This window comes from Dromiciops gliroides, chromosome 3 (genome assembly GCF_019393635.1).
Source record: "Dromiciops gliroides isolate mDroGli1 chromosome 3, mDroGli1.pri, whole genome shotgun sequence".
NCBI classification, from domain to species: domain Eukaryota; kingdom Metazoa; phylum Chordata; class Mammalia; order Microbiotheria; family Microbiotheriidae; genus Dromiciops; species Dromiciops gliroides.
In genome coordinates, this window is record NC_057863.1 from 595,682,525 (window position 1) to 595,699,667 (window position 17,143).

General features: G+C 51.9%; 1 protein-coding gene across 7 annotated transcripts in view; it reads right to left on the minus strand.

Annotated features, from left to right (window-relative positions):
* SPOCD1 (SPOC domain containing 1) overlaps window positions 1-17,143 on the minus strand; it is a 49,759-nt gene that overhangs the window by 8,228 nt on the left and 24,388 nt on the right. For 5 of the 7 annotated variants that reach the window (XM_043991190.1, XM_043991189.1, XM_043991186.1 and 2 more), the window contains exons 4-8: window positions 16,627-16,800; window positions 5,657-5,738; window positions 3,974-4,112; window positions 2,660-2,819; window positions 2,246-2,362 (exon numbers count right to left, since the gene is read on the minus strand). In XM_043991190.1, coding sequence (XP_043847125.1) covers window positions 2,246-2,362; window positions 2,660-2,819; window positions 3,974-4,112; window positions 5,657-5,738; window positions 16,627-16,800 — 672 coding nt within the window. The remainder of the gene's footprint in view (window positions 1-2,245; window positions 2,363-2,659; window positions 2,820-3,973; window positions 4,113-5,656; window positions 5,739-16,626; window positions 16,801-17,143) is intronic. The other 2 variants (XM_043991193.1, XM_043991191.1) reach the window with 1 other exon arrangement.

Sequence of the window (17,143 nt, forward strand, 5' to 3'; positions counted from 1 at the left end):
GCCCGGATGGGTTTGACAAGCTCAGGCTAGCAGGCCCTCCTGCAGGGCTTCTATCCTGCCCAACAGGCTGAAGATACAACATGGGCAGCTAGGACACAGCCTTCTCCCAAGGTGCTTAGTCTTGCAACACCATGGGGGAGATCAGAGAGGCTCAGAGGGGAAAGGAGGGAAAACTCCCCAGGGTGAGGGCAGGGAAGGCTTCACAGAGGAGGGGGGACCTGAGTTAGGCCTTGGAAGCAAAGGATTTCAACATGGACTCAGCAGGGGTGAGGGAGACAAGTATATTCAGGGCCAACGGGGTGGAATGGGGTGGACAGGTTGCCTACAGCCAGAAACAGGGCCTTGAATGCCACACCAGGAGGTTGGACTTCTTTCAGAAGGTAATGTAGGGGGCCCAGTAGAGGATGGACATGATCAAAGCTGAGCCAAAGAAAGATTAGAGTGTCAAGGATGTATCGAACAGATGTGAACCTGAATTTGGGGCCATGAGAGCAGCCAGGTAACACAGTGGAGAGTGGGACAAACTTAGGGTCAAAAAGACCAGAGTTGAAATCCTGCCTCAGACCCTTAGTTTCTGTGTGACCCTGGACAAGTCACTTACCTCTGTTGGCCTCAGTTTCCTCAATGACAAAATGAGGCAGTTGGCCTTAACTGTTCCTAAGATCCTTTCCAGGTCTAAATCTATGATACTGAGAGAGCTGTAAAAATGCAGCTGATGGGGGAGGGAGGGGCTGGACTAGGCTGGGGGCAGAGGGATGGTGCGAAGGGAATAAATTCAAGACATGTTTTGGAGGGCGGGTGAACTAACAAAGCTTGGCACCAGGCTGGGGTGGGGGGATTGTGGAGGAAAGGGAAGAGGACTGAATGACTGAGCTCTCAAATCTGGGGGAGTGGGAGGGAAATGGTACCACCAACAACAAACACGGGGAACTAAGGAATGGGGGTGGGTTTGGGGTGGGGTGGGGACTGATGACAAATTCAGTTTTAAACATATTGAATTTGAAGTGTGGGCAGCAAAGCTCCAATTCAATCTATCCAAAGCAGGAGTGGGTGGGGGGCTGGCAGGAGATGATCACATTGCCAGTAGAGTAGGCATTCAGTATTCTGCCAGAGTCATGATGAGGAGGGGGCCAGACGGCATGCCAAGCAATGATCAACTGAAGGAATTCAACATATTTAGCTTAGAAAGGAATGAAGACTTAAGGGAAGGGCACCCAATTCAAGTCTTTGAGTATCTGAAGGGTTGTTGTGTGGCAATGGGATTAGACTCTCCCTGCTTGGCCCCAGAGGGCAGAACTAGTAGAGACAGCCTTTCAGCTTGATATAAGGAACAACTTCCTAACAGCTAGCACTGTCTAAAAATGGAATGAAGTGTTTTGCCAAGGTAGTGAGTTCCCTGTCATCAAAGGTGTCCAAGAAAGGGTTGAATGATCATTCATTGGGAATGTTGCAAAAGGGAGTCCTATTCAAGTACAGACTATATCAATGGCCTCTCATGTCTTTTCCAAGTCAGATTCTAGGATGTTATGAATGAATGAACGTCTTAACGATCTTAGTGACCTAGCCAGTAGAAGCCATTGTATCTATTCAAGCAGGTGCTCTCTGGCTGCCTGATGACCTTTATCAACAATGTACTAGTAGGTGTCCAGTACTTGGGAGGCCCTGGGAGCATGCAGAGCCTAGATGTGACGTCCAGGCCTCTAAGGAGTGAGTGTGTGGCTTTGGACCTTGGGTCCAGAAATCAATTAGTTGCCCAATAATAATAACCACGGGCACTTCAAAGCACTTGAGGATTTACAAAGCGTCTTCCTCCCAAAGGAGTGCAGCCAGGTTTGACCCTTCGGCTCCCCTGCCAAGCCCCGATGCAGCAGGGCTGGCAGTCACAGAGCCAGAGCAGGGCCAGGCCAGGGACCCGGGGGCTGCGTTTTCTCACTGTAGTTCTCCGTCTCTGGGTTTCTCTGCCTGCAGCCTAATTTATTTTGGGCTCAGCCAAATGCCGCCGCCAGGGCCTCTTGGGCCCTTGTGACTGCAGGGCTTGGTAACTTCCCACTCAAAGATAGAAGATGATGCTCCCACCCACCATGTTTTGGCTTGTCCTGGCTCCTCCTGGCACAGGGTTCTTTTCTTAGGCCCTCAGTCCCCCAGCTCAGTTTCCTCTCTCCATCTTTATCACTTCACCCCTCCTCCTTTCCCTGTCTGTCTCCCTCTTCCCATCTCCAGCTGTGGGACCAGCCGAGTCACTCACGTGCTTCACCTCTCTGTCCCGCCACTCGGCCAGCTCCTGGGAAGCAAGCTCTGTGGCACTCATTCGAACCAGGCCCTGAGGGGTAATGTCTCCACGGATCACCTGGAGGAACAGGTCCTGCAAGCACGAATGGCCACAATGGGCCTACTTACCCCCACAGGTACCCACTGTCCTGTCTGCATAGTATTCTCATCCCCCATGAAGAATCACAAAACTTCAGATGGTGAAGGCTGGGGCTGGAACGGACTTGTCCAAGGTCACATGACCTCCCCTCAGCTTCCAGAGGGGCCCATTCTCCAATCCCCTGGCCAAAGTCTCCTCCACAGAACTCAGAGTAAAGGGTGCCCCATGATGACCTTGGATTGTACTCTCTCCACCTCATCACCACCTCCCTCTCTCCCAGCCCTAGCTCACCTTGTTCCTGGGATCTCTCAGGTTGAACACCAAGCTTCGGTATTTGGTCTTGTAGCGGTAGTCGGTGCTCTGCATAAGGTCAAAGATGGCAGCCTCGATGTTGGCAGCGATGCCCCTCACTGCCTCCTCACCCACAGCTAGGTTGGCAGGCTCCTGCAGCCTGGGAGAGGCAGAGGCCACAGGTGGGAAGAGACCAGGGCAGGGCCCTAGCACTTGGGGGAGGGGGCTGTAAGCCTCTGGTTGCCAACTGCCTAGTATTTGGTGGACTGGGCTGGCATTTTCTCATAGAGACCAACTGCTCAGACAATTGGGGGGTTTTTCCAGTTTTGATTTTGTTTGGGTCCCAATCCAAGGCTCAGGGGACCCTTCCTGGACTAGATTAGTCCAAGCCTCTCATTATATAAATGGGGAGATGGAAGCCTAGGGAAGGGAAGTGCTTTGGCCCAAGTCACACAGATGGTGAAGGGCAGAGCTGGGTCCTCTCCCAGGCCTCCGTCCCCTCTAGAGAGCAGCCTGGCCCATGGGAAATGCCTTGTATGAGCACACTTCAACCCTCCAAAGGCCAGCAGTTTGTCCCAGAACAGTCTACCACCTTTGCCCAGCATCTTTACTAACGGGTTCTCAAACAGCGGATGCTCCCCAAGACCGGGTAACCCCAGCCATTTAAAAAACGTGAACAAGTTCCAGATCTCTGCAGGAAGGCCAGCAGAATACCAAATGTTACTGATAGTTTTGAGATGATGTGGCCACGTTAATTTTGAGGTTTTACTAATAACTTGAGGTGATTTGGGTGTGTTAATGATCTAAATAGGAGTTGGTCTGTTTCCCAATCAAACCGAGGGAAAACTCCTGTCTCCCGGGTCCCCTTCCCTCCCCATCGGGTCCGGTGCACCCAGTTCTAATCCATGGTCATGGGACTGAGGGCCTCTGCCTCTCCCACTTCCCCCATCCTCTTCCTCGAGCCGCCTGCCTCCCTCCCTCTGCCATCCTGTCTCCCACGTCCCTTTGTCATGATGTCTGCCTCTGGCCCCTTGGTGCCTCTTATCATGTGCCTTATCCATTTATGCCCTACTCCCTGCCTGAATCCCAGAGAACCAGGTGTGTCTGCCCCCATTTCATCATCTCATGAATGCCCAGGAAGGTGCCTGCTTCCCTCTCTCTAAAGCAAGGGGATGGGCGAGGCGATCTCTAAGGTTCCATACAGCTCCAACCTTCTGCTGGTCTGCAACCACAACATGCAGCTGAGCTAGTGGGGAAACTAAGGCCAACCTCGACTTGCTGGGGTCTCACAGGGAGATCAGAAAGGGGCCTCACCGTTTCAAGAGCACCTCCCTCAGGGACTCAGCCACCGCACTGCGCACCTGCTCCCCCGAGAGCTGCAGGGAAGGGCCTGGTACAGACAGCGGCTTCTCCTTGGGCGGCCGTCTCTTTTGCTCCTTCACCTTGGGCTCAGCTGAAAGTCGAAGGGAAGGGTTCGGCTCTTGAGCCCAAGCCAGCTCCTGGCCTAGGGCATTCAGGTGAAGGAGGGCCAGGGGCACAGACTCCCCAGAGAACTGTGGTGCCCCCATCAATGACAACCACACTCGGTGAGACCGGTAAGAGCCTGGACTGGACGTTACAGGAGGTGGGTTCACTATCTCCCATCGATGGCTGGGTGACCTTAAACAATTTTTGGATTCTCAGTCTCTTCCTCTGTAAAATGAGTATGTTTGTACTTGTGCGATCTCCTGCCCAGAGCTGTGGCAAAAGGGCTTTGCAAAGGTTAAAGCACTGGAGAGGACTGAGTGTTGAAAGGGACCTTGGAAGTTAGTCCAATCCCCACATTTTACAGATGAGTAAACTGAGGCTGGAAGAAGGCAAGTGACTTGCTCAAGCTCATATGACTAAGAAGAGCCAAAGATTGATTCCAAACGCTGAGCTACTATCACACCTCACCTCTTTCAAACAGGAGTTACTATTACTCCCTCTTAGGCACCTGATGCCACTCAGATGGGAGCCCTCACTCCTCCCACACAGAAGTAACTAGGGGTCTACCAGCTTTTGCACCCCTGGCTTGGGTCTTCCCCAACCCTTTCCAACAGAGGCCAAATCAGGCCAAAAGAAGCCCCCAGAAGCCCTTCTATTCCATAGAGGGACTAGAAAGAAATCGGAGCTGTGGCCCACTCCTCTTCCCTTGTCCTTAGCTCATCAGCTCTCTCAGGAGGAGGGAGGGGATGGGAGCCTCCTTCCTCCAACCTGCTCAACATCTCCTGGAGGAACCAGAGGCCTGACCCTCCAGCCTTCCTTAGCCAGGAAGACTGAGCTTCCCAGTGGACATCACCCCCAAGTAAGGAGTGGGTGACTGCACTAACAGCAGAGCCTGCACTAAGTACGGCATGGAGGCCTGACCCCTCCCTGCCACACAGACTGCGAGAGCTGCAAGGGACCATGGAGACCATCTCGCCCGACCCATTCATTTTACAGATGGAGAAACCAAGACCCCGAGAGGTAAAGAGAGGGAAACCCCAGGGCAGAGTGGATGCTCCGGGGGCTAAATTTGGAGTAAGAGGCTGGGTTCAACACTCAGCTCTGCTGCTGCTGCCTGGGGTCAATGATAAGGGTCCTGCACTCATTCAGCACTTCAAGGTTTGCAGCGCACTCTCCCATCAGCCCTGGGAGGGAGGCACTGTTATTACTGCTGTGTTACGGATGAGATTGAGGCAAATGCCCAGCATCACGTGGCTACTAAATGTCTGTGGCAGGATTTAGACCTGGGTCTTCCTGATTCCAGGCCCCACACTCTACACAATGTGACACCTAGCTCCCCAGAGAGTCTCTCTCCAGCTCTAAGTCCTATGAGTCTCCTTGCTGGCTGGGGGCAGAGCCGGGATGTGAACCCCACCCTTCTTCCTAGCAGCCTTGGGTTCTTTCCACCACACTATGGCTCCCCCTCCTCCCTTCAGGCGGGTCCCTCAGGGTGTCAGGGCCCGGTGACTAGACCTGGGCACACACTCTAACCTGGGATCGGTGGTTTCTCCACAGGTGTGGGCACAGAGGCTCTGCCCAGCTGGGAGAGCGGCTTCTTCTCCCCTTCAGTCGCCTTTGGAGCCAGCCATTGGAGCAGAGATGAATGAAAAAGGGAAAAAGAGTCAGCAAGCATAGACATGTCCCATCCCAGAGAGGACGGAGGAAGCCAAAGGAAAGGGTTGAGACTTTGAGGAGGGCCTTTGCTGTCACCCCAGACTTCGAGTCCATTCTCCCTCCCCAAATTCATCCATTCATTCAATGAGCATTTATCAACTACCTACTGTGTGCAGGCACCAGAGAGAAAGATGCAAGTTAGCACAGGTAGCATCCGTCCATGCAGAGCCATGCACCCTCCAGAAGGTCAGAGGGGAAGCCCACACCCTCATCTTCCCCCATCTATGTCCTCTCTTTTCCCCTTTCCACTCATACAAGTACAGAACCAAAGAGCTAGAAGTCACCCAGCCCAAGCCTTACCTGGGCAGGCCTCTTCTCTAAGACTCTCCCCAAGAAGTGCTCCTCCCGCTCTGTTGATGGCTTCCAGCCACTCCCCGAGGCTGCCCATTCCACTTTGGGATCACGGCTAATTGTTGGGAAGTACTTCCTTACACAGAACCTCTATAACTTAACTGCTACCTACTGCTGCTGGTTCTATCCCAAGGGCCAGCAGAACAAGCCCTTTTCCAAGTAATAACCCCTTAAATACTTGGAAAAAGTTATTAAATCTTCCCCACTCTTCTCTTCTCCATGATAAAACATTCCCACTTCCTTCAACTTATTCTTTTGAAGCACAGCCTCTCATCCCCTGGACCTTCTCCTTGGGATTGCCTCCTGTTTGTCAAAGCCCTTCTTAAAATGTAGCCCCATATTCAATGGGATTAGATGTGTAATGGAGTGACACTCATCACCTCTCTCTTCTGGATTATCTGCTTCTAACCCAAAAAGCTAATGAGATTTTAGGCTGCCAGGTCACACAAGTGAACACATGGTCCACTTAGAACCCCAAATCTTTTTCACATGGACTGTGGTCTAGCCTTATCTTGCCCATCCTGTTCTTGCACAGTTGACTTTTTTAACTCAAGTGTAGGACTTTGCATTTCTCCCAATATTCCACTGTCCTTTTTAGTTTCCAAAGTGCTCTCAGCTGCCACCCACTGCTCAGCCTCCCCCCAACAATTTGAAAGTCCAGTGGTCTAACTCCAAGGGCAGGACTCTTCCCACCTCACCACCTGTGGACTTCTGGCTGATGACCAATATATGAGGGATGGGGTGAACTTAAAGGTCATAGGGAAGCCTCTCTAGCCCTGGACTCTTGAAAGCACATTGGAAGAAACAGCACAAGAGTAAAAGACCTCAAGCCTCAGCAGAGAGCTCTGCCCAGCTCTCCGCTCCTGCCCTTCTGACCCAGTTAGCCCCCCACCCCCAGATTCTCAGATACCTTCTCTTATCCTTGGCGCCCTTCCACTGCCCTGGGTCCTGTCTGTCACAGTGGGAGGCACCAGAGCTTTCCAAGAAATGCCCTAAAAAACTCTGGTCCAACGTCCACATTCTAGAGAGGTCCCAACAAAGGCGGGGTCTCCCCTGGCCACCCAGGAACCTGATGGTCAATCCAGGGCTCAGCCCTGGCCTCCTGCCCTCCTGGGCTCAGCTCTCTGCGTGTAACTCCCCCCGCCCACGGGGGAAGCAGGGGCACATCATGGCTAAACAACCAAGGAGGGGGTTTCTGTTGCCTCAAGGGAGGCTTTTGCTGGATGCCCATGAGGTAAGGGCTGCTCATCCCATTCCAGACCTCAGGCCTTCCATCTCTCCCCAGCCACCTTCTCTGCTCCTGCTGAAGGGGGAAGGATCAGAGCTGGCCCAGACCACTACAAACCCCACCTGGGCCCTCCCGGCTCCACCCCAATCCTTTTCTCTTACCCCGACTGACCTCCCCCCTTCCTCTGCCTCTTGCTCCACTGGATGGATTCGGGCCATGGTCAATGCCGGAGGCTCCCTGTGCTCTCCCTTTCATCACCCTTCGCCACCCTCCTCTCCTGTGCCGCAGTCTTGCAGAATGATGCTGTGCTTCTTGACCAGGCCAGTCCCCCTGTGGGTACCCGGATCCCATCCTCTCCCAGCTCCCCCAGGGCCATGGCCCATTCCCTATTCTTTCTCCACCTAACCTTCAACTTCTCCTTACCCTGACTACTCCTCTGCTGCCTATGAACCTAGTGCTAGAAACCCTGCGCTTGACCTCCCTTTCACAAGCCAAACTCTTAAAAAAAAACAAAAACAACTGTCCACACTCACTGCATCTACTTCTTACCTCCTACTCCCTTGTTAGCCCCTTGCGATCTGTCTTCCTTCCCTACTATTGGACTCAGACTGTTCTTTCCAAGGCCCCCAAGGACCTCTGATAAACGCCAGGGCCTTTTCTCAGCCCATGCCCTTCTGACCTTTCAGCAACATAGGATTCCACTACCCCCCCCCAACCGCCCCTCCCGAGTCCCAGGGCTCTCATGACACTGCCCAGTCCCATTTCTCTTTTCCGCTGGGGCACTGGTCTTTCTCAACCACCTCCCGCCCCCAGTGTGGAGGGGTGCACCCACCAGGTCCTGTCCTGGACCCTGTTCTCTTGTCTCATCAGCTCCCACTGATTTAACTGCCATCTCCCGGGCCTACATACCCATCCCTCACCTGAGTTCCAGTCCTGTATCCCCAGCTCCCACTGAATGACTCTCCTTCCTCAGACATTTGGCCAAAGCAGAACTTGCCACCTTCCCCCACACTCCCCCCTGCTCCTAACTCCGTTGTTTTATCCTTGACTTTCCCCTCTTCTCTAACCCTGGTACCCAATCCGCTGCCAGGTCTTTATTCTCTCTTAAAAACATCTCTTATGGCCATCCTTTCTTGCTACTCAGGAGACAACCACCCTACTCCAATCGACCAATCAATGAGCATTTGCTATGCTACGGGCCAGGCACTAGGCTAAGGGCTGGGGAATGCAAAGACAGACAAAAGCTCGCCCCGTTCTTGAGCAGCTCCCAGTCTGATGGGGGGAGGCGAGGACTCCATGCAAACAAGCCATGGACAGGACCAGCTGGAGATGGTGCTGGATGAAGGAGGCCTGGGAAGGCTTCTTGTAGAAGGTGCTGCTGCATCCCTGCTGTCCTACTGCAATAACATCGAACCTCTCCCCCCAGCCAGCGTTGCCCCTTTAGCTCCCAAAGCATCTCACTCCTTGGTTCTAGAAGCTTCCCAAGTTTCCCAAGGCCTCTAGGATCAGCTACAAGCTCCTGTGTTTCTTACGTAAAGTCCCTCACAATCTGCTCCTGCCCACCTCCTCAGGCTCAGTGCACATTCCTCCCCCTCACGCATGCCAAACAGCAGCCAAATGGGCCGGGTTGGTGCTTCCTGCACACAACACCCCATCTCCCGCCCCCAGCCTTTGCACCAGCTGTCCCCGCTCCCTAGAAGCCTCTCCTTCCTCCCCTTTGCCCCTTAGAAGTCCCAGCTTCCTTCAAGGCTCTTTTCCAGGGTTGCCTCCTACTCCCTCAACATCACTACTCGTCTACACTTCTTTCCTCCTCGCTTCCCCACCCTCCAATCACTCTGAAACCCATTTATTTTGTGCCGAGCTACATGTACTTATCTGTGAACAGGGCCATATCCCTCTGGTGGGATGTAAGCTCCTTGAGGATAGGGGACTTTTTCCATGTTTGGTGCCTAGCACACTGCCCGGCATCACAGGCCTTTGATTAATGCACATAGAAACTCCGAGTGGAAAGGGACCCCAGAGACCACCTAATCCAACTGTCCCTGAACAATAATCACTCCTCTACAACATTTCTGATGCCTCCTGTGACGGGAAGCTCACTACCTGTCACAGAAGCCAATTTTACTTTTGGTAATGGTTACTTTTCCTAATGGTTAAGGAATCTCCCCTGTCCCCTCCCCACCCCCACACAGCCTCTTCACCCCACTGCCCCTGGTTCCGCTGTCTGGGGCCAGGGAAGACAAATCTAATCTTTCCTCCACATGAGGACCTTTCAGACACTTAAAAGATGGTGCTTCTATCCTTCCTGAGTCTTCTCTCCTCCAAAATAATAACGATATTCACATGTAGATCATACCCATTATGTGAAAGACACTGTGCCAGGTGCTTTCCAAATAGTGACTCACTGGAGCCTCACAACTACCCTGGGAGGTAGGTGCTATCATTATCTCCATTTCACCAAAGAAGAAACTGAGGCAGATAGAGGTTAAGTGACTTGGCCAAGGTCACACAGCCACTAAGTACCTAAGGCTAGATTTGAGCTCAAGTCTTCTGACTCCAGGTCCAGGTCTTTTTCCACTGCTCCACCAAGCTGCCTATTCCCAGGGCCTTGCACATGGCCTGGGCTTCAGTTTCCTGGACCATGGTGGTCGCCTTCTTCTGGATGGCCTCTCATTTGTCACTATCCTTCCTAAAATGTGGTATCTGTTCAGGGAGGACTGAGCACCAGAGGACTCAGCCCTGTGAACCATTAACTGTGAGTCAGAATATCTTCCAAGGCACCATTACATCTATGTTCCAGGCATGGTAACAGACAGCTGTGGCTGTTGTTAAGTCATTATCTTCAGTCATATCTGACTCTCAGTGACCCCATTTGGGGTTTTCTTGGCAAAGATACTGGAGTGGTTTGCCGTTTCTTTCTCCAGTTCATTTGACAGATGAGGAAACTGAGGCAAATGAGGTGAAGTGACTTGCCCAGGGTCACACAGCTAGGAAGCGTCTGAGGTCGTATTTGAACTCGGGGAGATGAGTCTTCCCGACTCCAGGCCCAGTGCTCTCTCCACTGCTCTATCCACTGCACCACATAACCAAATTAAAGACAAAGATAAGAATGTCTTTTCCCTCAAGGAATTTACATCCCATTTACAAAAGGCAGACTGAAGACTGATAAACGCTTGTCCCCAGGCCACCAGCCCCATGAGAGCTCATGACCAGTTTCTAGCAGCAGAGGCATCCCAGGTCCCTTCACTGCCATCTTAGAGACAAGCCCAGCATTCTCTTACTGGACCTGTGATTCTATCAGCCCAGGCCACAGCCCTGGAGATTCCTTCTCTGACCTGCCTGAGGCTTGTTGAGGATCAGGGCTTGAACCCAGAGCTTCCTGGCTCCAAAGTCAGCTGTCTCCCCCCACTCTCTCCCTTTCCCCCCCGTCCCCGCCAGCTGTGCTGCCTCTATTGGGAAACCAGGACTCAAAGAGGTCTAGTGACTTGCCCAGGGTCACTTGACTCCTAAGTGGGAGAGCTGGAAGCGGAGCCCCGATCTCCTAATCCTTCCCAGACCTCTTGTCACCACCCTGTGCTGCTCTCCCCTGTATTCATCTGATGTTTCCTTTCAAAATCAGCCCCCAAATCTGACCTCTTCTCCCACCCTGAAACTCATTCTGATTTTGTTCTATTGTGATTTTTATAATTTATTTTAAAAATGAAAAATTAAGGGGGAGAGGTGAATGGGAGGGATAAATTTTTGTTCACTGAAAAAACAAAATTAAATTTTAAAAAAGATCTGGGGGCGGCTAGGTGGTGCAGTGGATAAAGCACCGGCCCTGGATTCAGGAGTACCTGAGTTCAAATCCGGCCTCAGACACTTGACACTTACCAGCTGTGTGACCCTGGGCAAGTCACTTAAACCCCATTGCCCCGCAAACAAACAAACAAACAACACACACACACACACACACACACACACACACACACACACAAAAGAGAGGTCATCCATAAAAAAGATCTCATTGTGGCTGGCTTTGCTCTGTGAATGAGGTAATGAATGAATGAATGAATGAATGAATGAATGAATGAATGAGCCCAAGAAAAAGTATTCAAGCAGTATTCATGAGGTACCTTGCACTAAGGAGACCTTATCCAACCTTGGACCAAAAGTAATAAAATTCTGAGCCAGGCCTGGATTGGGCAGGAAGGATTCCTGCCTCCCCTGCTCCCCTCCAGTGGTCTTGGGCCCTGATGCCTCCCCCTCTGCCTTCCCACTGAGCAGAGGGAAAGGTGATACCTGGGGTAGCTCCGACTGGAGGCTTCAGCAACTCTCAATTCGCCCTGACACAGGCCAGCAGCCAGACTTGAGATTGGCTTGCTGGTCAGTCAGGCCTGCCCCTACAGATCAGTGAGGGGAGCTGGACCTAGAGTCTCCTTCCACCCTGCCGGGCATCATCAACACAAGGAAACTGATCTCTGCCTCTGGAGGCACCCACAACCACTCCCTGGCAACCTCCTCCAAGACACTCACCTGGATGCCTGCCGCCTGACCCAGAACAGAAACCTCTAGGGACCAAATGGGCAGAGGGAAGTCTCTGAGGGCCTCAAGCTCAATCCAATTCAAGAAACCTTTACTGCTGCCTATGCTCATTACCAAGGGTGGGGCAGGTGGGGCTTTGCTCTAAGGGACAAAATGGGGGGCAGGGGGCTTCCTCTCTACCATGCAGTACCACCCCACTCCCACAGGGTTTTGCCACTGTGGTACTCTCCTCCTGGAGCCCTTTCCCCCACCCCTATGGGGGTGATCCCCTTTGCTGTTCTCTCTGCTCTGCCCTACCATCTCCCTTGGATGTTTATGCCCCAGGGAAAGACATTTTTGTTCTAGTTATGTGGTAAGGTACTGATCCCAGGCTGAGTCAGTTCCACAAAGCCCGAGGGACATTTCCCCAAAAGGCAATGGCTCTAGGGGCAGCTAGGTGGTAGAGTGGATAAAGCAACGGCCCTGGAGTCAGGAGGACCTGAGTTCAAATTCGGCCTCAGACACATGACACTTACTAGCTGTGTGACCCTAGGCAAGTCACTTAACCCCAATTGCCTCAGCCCCCAAAAGAGAGAGAAAGAGAGAGAGAGAGAGAGAGAGAGAGAGAGAGAAAGCTAGACTCCAGGGCAGAGACCTCTAGTCCAATCCCTACTCTGCCACTTATCGGCTATATGGCCTTGGATGAGTCACTTTCCCTGGGACAGCAATACTTGGAATCCCACCTCCCAGGACTGCTGGGAGCAGCCTGGCCTACTCTTTTTTTTTTTTCAGGGAAATGGGGGTTAAGTGACTTGCCCAGGGTCACACAGTCAGTAAATGTCAAGTGTATGAGGCCGGATTTGAACTCAGGTACTCCTGAATCCAGGGCTGGTGCTTTATCCACTGTGCCACCTAGCCACCCTGGCCTACTCTTTTAAATGCTAGAGAAATAGAAGCTGCCACCAAATGTGCTGGGGTTTTTCTTCTTCTCTCACTTTCCCCAGGAGGGGGAACCACCACTGATGTGCCTGTTTTTCCTGCTTAGGGAGCTCAGTCCTGCCCATGTCCAGCATCCAGCATCCAGCAAGGCAGCCTCCTAACTCCCCTGAGCAGACCTTCTCCCTTCATTGTTCCAGATCTGAGAGGCTGAGGCGACCTTGTAGCCTCCTCCCTCTGCTGGGCTCTCAACAGAGCTTGCTTCCTTCTGCCACCCAATGGGACCTGCAGCCAGGAAGGGTGTGGCCAGCCAGCCGGCTCACTTGCATTCTAGGGATGCCACGGATGCCTCTCTCTAGTAAACAAGGGAGACCTCTACCTCATGAGCCCAATAGTGTGGCCAGCGCTGCTGCTGCTTTCCTATCCCCTTCCTTTGCCATTCTCTAAGGTCCAGCACAAACACCATCTCTTCCCAAGGCTCGTCCTGAGCCCCCATGGGAACCATCTATCAGACAGACCTCCTTTTACTTGGGTGTGTTCGTCTCATTTCCCTACCAGACTGGGAGCTTCACTAGGGCAGGGCCCCTAGGGCAGGACTATTTCGGAGCTACCAGATAAACATGGCAAAGGGAGAAGGGAGAGAAAGGGAAAGGGAGAAAGGAGGGAAGGAGGGAAATGACTTAGAGGATGGCAGTCAGGTGAGCTGCTATGGCCCCTCTCTGCCAAGCAATTCCTTCACTCCACCGGGAGAACTCCAAGGCCTTGGGGGCCCAGAGTCAAAGAGCTGTTATGGGCCATCAGATGTCAGACAGCTCAGTCTGATCTCTCTAAGAACAGGGATACGGGATGAGATTCACAACTGTCCCTGTGCTGAAGCATTACACGGGACTCCCTTCCTGTCACTTCCCGGTAGTGGACAGGGCTGGGGCCTGAGGAGTGTTGGGGGTAGCTGGCCCAGCTGGGTCAGAGGGAAAGCCCTGGGCTGCAGCCCATCGGTGGGCACTGAGGAAGCTGCTCTGGTAGTCCAGCCTGGAGCTTTCCTGAGACAGACAGAATAGGAGGATGAGGAGGGAGGACATGTAAGCCACAGTCCTGGAAAGGGGAGGAAAGCAAAGGTTCAATAAATAGCAAGGTCTCATCATGGCTGCTTTGTGCAACTTTACAGCTGAATAACAGGCCTTTCTGATTGGGGGCAGGGGGAGGGTGACTCTGCCCACCAGACGCCCTCCTCCTGGAGCCAGAAGTGGCTGAATGTCACCCTTTCACAGGAGGCAGTGTGGCCCAATGGCCAGAGCACTGGGTTTGGAGTCCGATGACCTGGCTTTTTAAAAGCCTGATTTATGAGCGCTGTGACCTTGAGCCAGACCCTTCCCCTCTCTGTGTCTCGGTTCTCCCAGAAGACAAGGAGGCTATGCGAGGTAACCTTTAAGGTCCCTCCTGTCTCTAAATCCCATGATCCCACATGGGTGGAGGGTTAAAAACAAAAAACAAAAGCCAAGCACAAAGAAGCCTACCAAATGTACAAGCTCCCCAAGACAGGTTTGGAGGGAATGAGAGGGCCCTTGGGCTTCTGAGAGTTTGATTCTTCCAAGCTCTTCATCCCACCAAATGGCTGCGGTCGTCTCCTCCCATCATCCATCCATCCATCCGTCCCTCCCCCTCCATCCCCTTTACTCCACCCCTCCCCTGCTCTGCTGCCACCACCTCTGCCTCTGCCTCCCTCCTCACTGCATCCCTCTCCTCCAACACAAGAGGAAACAGACATGAGGATATGACAGATGCCCAAAGCAATATTTGTGAGGATAACAAAGAACCCAAGAGAGCTGTTCTGGGGAAAAGGGCAGACAGCTCCTGATGAGTAAAAATGCCAGCCAGTTACTACAAATCAAGTACTGAGGGGGGTGGCATCTGACCCTGGCAAGATCACAAAGAAGGATTTGTTAGCTGGAGTCCAGGCCCAGCCAAGGAAGGGCAGAAGCCTGGGCCCAGGACACATCTGGAGGCTGCTCCCCTCACCCCAAAATGACTCTAGAGCAGCCTCAATCCAAAGTGCTGGAGGCCTAGGAAGGCCAGCAATTCCATTATGTGCCCACTCAAAGGGAAAGGGACTAGAAGCAGGGATTTAGAACTGCAAGGGCCCCTAAGAAGCCAATTAGTCCAGCTTGCTCATTTTTACAGATAAGGAAACTGAGGCCCAGAGGGGTAAGTGACTTGTCCAAAGCGACAGAAGTAGTAAGTAGGAAAATCAGGATTTGAACCCAGGTCATGTGGTTCTTCATCCCTCCATCTTACACTGGGTCCCAGGACTCAGAACTAGAAGGAACCTTAGAGATAATTTTGCAGAACTCTCTCCAGACGACAGAACAATGAGGACACTGAGGTCCAGAGAAGCTAAAGGCCTTGCCCCAAGCCCCAAAGCTGATAAACTGCAAAGCTTCGATTTGAACCCCAGGTCTTGCTAAATCTAGATCCCAAGTCACTTTTGCTACCTACGCCATGATGTTCATGGGGGGCTGTGGGGGGAAGGGCTGCCTATCACAGGAGTCTGGGCCTGAAGGTGGAGCCGCTCACTCCCCCTGGCTCTTCTGTGAAGAAACAGGCCCAACCCCTCGGCAGAAACATCCCGTTTGAAGGAGAGGAAAAGAACTTTGAAACCTGTTGCTCTATATTAATTACAACCCTGATCACATTCATTAGCCAGGAAAGCAATTATGTTAGCAATATTCATTAGCCAAGAAAGCAATTAATAAGGCAAATGTCTTCAGCTATTGATAAAGAAAAAAAGAAAGATATACACACAAAACCCACAGTGACTATAACCAGCAGCAGTCTGTTCTAGGATAAACAGATGAGCAAACAGATGGGAAAGGGCTTGTTCTCACAAGGTTGTGGGGAGGCATGTGCTTTGGGAACTTTAAAACTCAGCAAAAATGGGAATTCTTAGTATTTCCTGGCATTCAAGGCTCTGCATAATCTAGGGCCCACCTGCCTTTCCATTCTTCTCTGGTATTATGCACTTCTATTCTCTAGAGCCAAATGGAAGCAGCCCTTCTTGATGATTCCCCAAAACCCAGCCTCCACACCCAGCCCCCACCATATCCCTGCCTCAGTCCCCTCTGCTCAGGCCACTGCTTAAAAGACTATCTCAAGGGGCGGCTAGGTGGCGCAGTGGATAAAGCACCGGCCCTGGAGTCAGGAGTACCTGAGTTCAAATCTGACCTCAGATACTTAACACTTACTAGCTGTGTGACCCTGGGCAAGTCACTTAACCCCAATTGCCTCACTAAAAAAAAAAAAACAACAAAAAAAACTATCTCAAAGGATACTTTCTCCAGGATATTTTTCCAGATTCCCTCCAGGCAGTCCTAACCTTCCCTCCCAGACCTTAAATACCCCTTTGTCTTGTCATAGAATATTATGTAGTAGGCATCATGTAATATTTTATATGTGCTATTTTGCATTCTAGTTATCACTGTGTCTCTCTTAACCCCTTACTAGACTGTGAGCACTCTGGAAATAAGGACTGCGCCTCATCTGAACTTGCCCCCCTCACAGAATCTTGCACAGTGCTCTGTACACAATAGGCATTTACTAAATGTTTCTTGAATTGAACAGAATTCTGAGTGGGAGGAAAAAAGGACTTGATATTAGATCACAATAGGATCCAAAAGCCAGTAAGTCCAGAGGATCGTGTAGGAATTGTTTCTCCCTCATCTCCCTGAGTAAGGGACAAATTCCATCCATGGACACTGAAGCCGGGCTACCTTACCCCTCTTTCCTTTTGTGGACCCTTGGCCCAACAGGAGGGAAGCTGGGATCCCTGGGAAGGTGCCTCTGAGCTGGTTCCCGAGAGGTCCTCCAGTTCTTCCAACTGTGGTGGCTGTCTGGGTTCCCATGCTTGGCTGACAGCCCCCAGGAGTCTGACTGATGACCCAGACCCTAACTGAAAAAAGAAAAAGATATGTGGGGAAGAGAAACTTCCAATGATTTGCCCCTTTCAGGGGAGAGGAGATACACCAGCCCAAACCTCAGTCCCCTGTTTCCCTTTCCTAAATTACTACCAAATACCAAACATGAAAGAATTAAAAACAAACAAAAACACCCCAGGCTCTAGGCCCCACCACAACCATGAACCTGAGAGGGCAGAGGAAAGCTACTATACCCAACTACTTCGAGGTCTCCCCTAACCTGTCAGCCAGTCTCAGTTCCCTCTTCTCCACCCACCCAAAACAAACTCTGGACTATTCGTCCCTGACATAGGTGTCAAGAAGACCTGGGCTCAGGCC